Source organism: Opisthorchis viverrini, assembly GCF_000715545.1.
Source record: "Opisthorchis viverrini unplaced genomic scaffold opera_v5_214, whole genome shotgun sequence".
NCBI lineage: Eukaryota > Metazoa > Platyhelminthes > Trematoda > Opisthorchiida > Opisthorchiidae > Opisthorchis > Opisthorchis viverrini.
In genome coordinates, this window is record NW_008751869.1 from 829,961 (window position 1) to 832,551 (window position 2,591).

The window sequence follows — 2,591 nt, forward strand, 5'->3', positions numbered from 1 at the left end:
GTAAAGGTGCACGATGTTTAGCAAATGATTAACGTGTACCACTGGCAACAAGGAATCATCGTCCAAAATGTTTGCACGAATGCGCCTACGCATAATTTGCATCTCCAAAGGCCAGAATGTTAAGGAAATCTGTTCCGGTGGGAAAATACCTGAAGGTTTCGTTCATTTTATGTGAGTCAACCTTTTCCACAATTCGCGATTTTTTATCGTCCGGTAAGGTTTTCAAAGCCGGCGATGTTTATTCACCTGAGGATTTAGTTCACTTAAACAAATTGCCATAGTAAAGGATTTTCAATAATACAGGAGCGTATACATTATACATAGACATTCTACACCATGAAGTGGTAAGTCTAAAAATGCCCTAGATTTCGAGAAAGCAATATCATTGTGCCAATAGCCAGTGGCAGTCATTCAAGATTGGAGGCAATTTTAAATATATATGTAGTTGCAACAGGAAAGAAGTGGTCACCAGTCCCCGAAGCATCGCCATCAGATCCACTTGACCATCCGCCCTGAGTTCACTATAAATAGCATAGATAGGCAAGAACGCAGACGTATGATCACGTTGGGCAGTTGCTAGCCACTTCAAATGGAGTAGCGCGTATGGCTGTGGCCATATAAGCGACGCAGCGCATGGATACGGGCCCAAAAAATATGGTAAGTAGCAAAGCAAGGCGACCGCGCATATTGTTATCACGATGACCAGTAATGATTGACTTTATTTTCCGCAAATTTGAACTAGCTTGGTATCGTTTTCTAACTGAAGGGCGGGATTATTCCTAATGGGAAAGATATTGCTGTGCAGTTATTTCATAAAGATGCACCATCTGCTGACTTGTCAGAGAGTGAAGGTTATCCACGATAGTTCAGTGGGTATTCTGTGGATGATATTTCATCTGTGAAGTACATTGTAGGATGCTACGATACGCCGAAGTTGGATTTCGTGCTTCATCTCGTGTACCGGTAATGAAATTAGCTGTGGAAGCACCACTGAACAGTGATTCTCTGAGAGCGGGTGTTCACGACAGTTTCTGTGGATGGAAAACAGAAAGAAAGCCTATAAGCCGAAGCCCAGTAAGCTAGGTTACGCAGTACCAATACTTACACATAAATCAAACTAACAGACAGCGTATAATGCACCCGCTCATTTGTACAAATTGTCATGAGCGGCATATCAGCAAAATTTGCAGATGGACTAGACTGTCACCCTGTAAAACTTGCAACTTCGAAAAACAAACAGTTCTGTCCAAAATAATTTCAGTTTACTTGTAGTAAGCGACACACTGCATCTAGTTCCTAGTTCAGAAACTACTTTGTACGTCTTCTCACTTGAGTCCTCTTACTGGCAAGATTACTGCCCCACGCTGAGAAATTAAAGAGCACTGTTCCACTTTTTTCGGTTGTGCCTTTCAGGTTAACAATGGCCGCTGAACTGCAAGAACAAGCCCTACCCGGGATGTTTGGTCGAAAGTCTCAACTCTGTGTATCAATCTCTGGATCCATAGGAAATGATTTATCATTATAACATTTTTTCCCTCTAGTGGTATGCCCACGCACTTGACACGCTAGAAGGAGACTACTCTAGCAGCTATCAAATATTTTTCATTCTTAGTATGATCTCTTTACCATTTCAATACTAGTGGCATTTTTGTGTCATCTTTGTTTTAACCAACTAACCACATGCCCACTTTACAGGAAAAGACCTTGGGCGTTTTTGCTGAGTGGCTGTGATGGGATTTTGGGTGAACACTACTGGCTGGCGCTAATTTTCAACGGGTACAAAGATTTTAGCTGCAAACTTCAACCTAACCCCTCATACCAGTTGATTTACAGTACGCCTACTGGAGGTTTGAGAACCGGATAAGTAGAAACTTCTTTCCGTGGTGATTTAAAGGAATACAAATCCTTGGAATTTCCTCCTGTGGACTGAGTCAAGATTTCCGGAGCATGGAGGTATTGTTCCGGTTTCACCTCTTGTCATATGCTTCCAGTTCCTCTCTCAACCGCCGGTGGTGCTGAGCCGGGATAGACCGCGAACCCCCTTGTAATTCGCTCGGTTATTTTTTGACGTTGAACATTTAGAACACCGTTTGCAGGATCTCATCAATTCAGAGTGTGGGTTCCGAAGGCCGAATCGTCCGCGGATGGTATATCTCGCAGTTCCGGTTATGGCCATCAGGTATGTGTGCACATATGGTGTAATCGCCACTAGGTTATTGAGTCACACCGTTCCCCAATGGTCTACGTGCAACGCAATCGCAGATGGCCCCTTGCGGTTGCCTTCCGACCGGCAATGACACCAGTGGCCTATCGCTTGCGCGTCCTTCCCCGTTTCGTGGATGCAGACCGTGCTGATGATGTAATCGAGACGTAAGTGTTTTGCAACATTTATCATGATAATCTTCCTAGGTGTAGCAAACATTTCGACAAGTCATCAAAGAGCACAAAGGATCGGTCATTCATCCATCTGCTAACTCCGTTGGCTGAATACGTAACGGACAACACGGGGTGCGGTCTTCGCACTTCTCAGATTTCGGTGTTGTACCCCCTCGATGTGCTTGGGCTTCTGAAGCGTTCCCAGGCTGATACTA

At 44.2% G+C, this 2,591-nt stretch overlaps 1 protein-coding gene across 1 annotated transcript in view; it reads left to right on the top strand.

Annotated features, from left to right (window-relative positions):
* Positions 1 to 2,236: 2,236 nt before the first annotated feature.
* Positions 2,237 to 2,591, top strand: part of T265_08346 (hypothetical protein) — a gene marked incomplete at both ends in the record, with an annotated part of 24,075 nt that continues 23,720 nt past the window's right edge. Inside the window, one exon of the mRNA XM_009174114.1 lies at positions 2,237 to 2,370. Coding sequence (XP_009172378.1) covers positions 2,237 to 2,370 — 134 coding nt within the window. The remainder of the gene's footprint in view (positions 2,371 to 2,591) is intronic.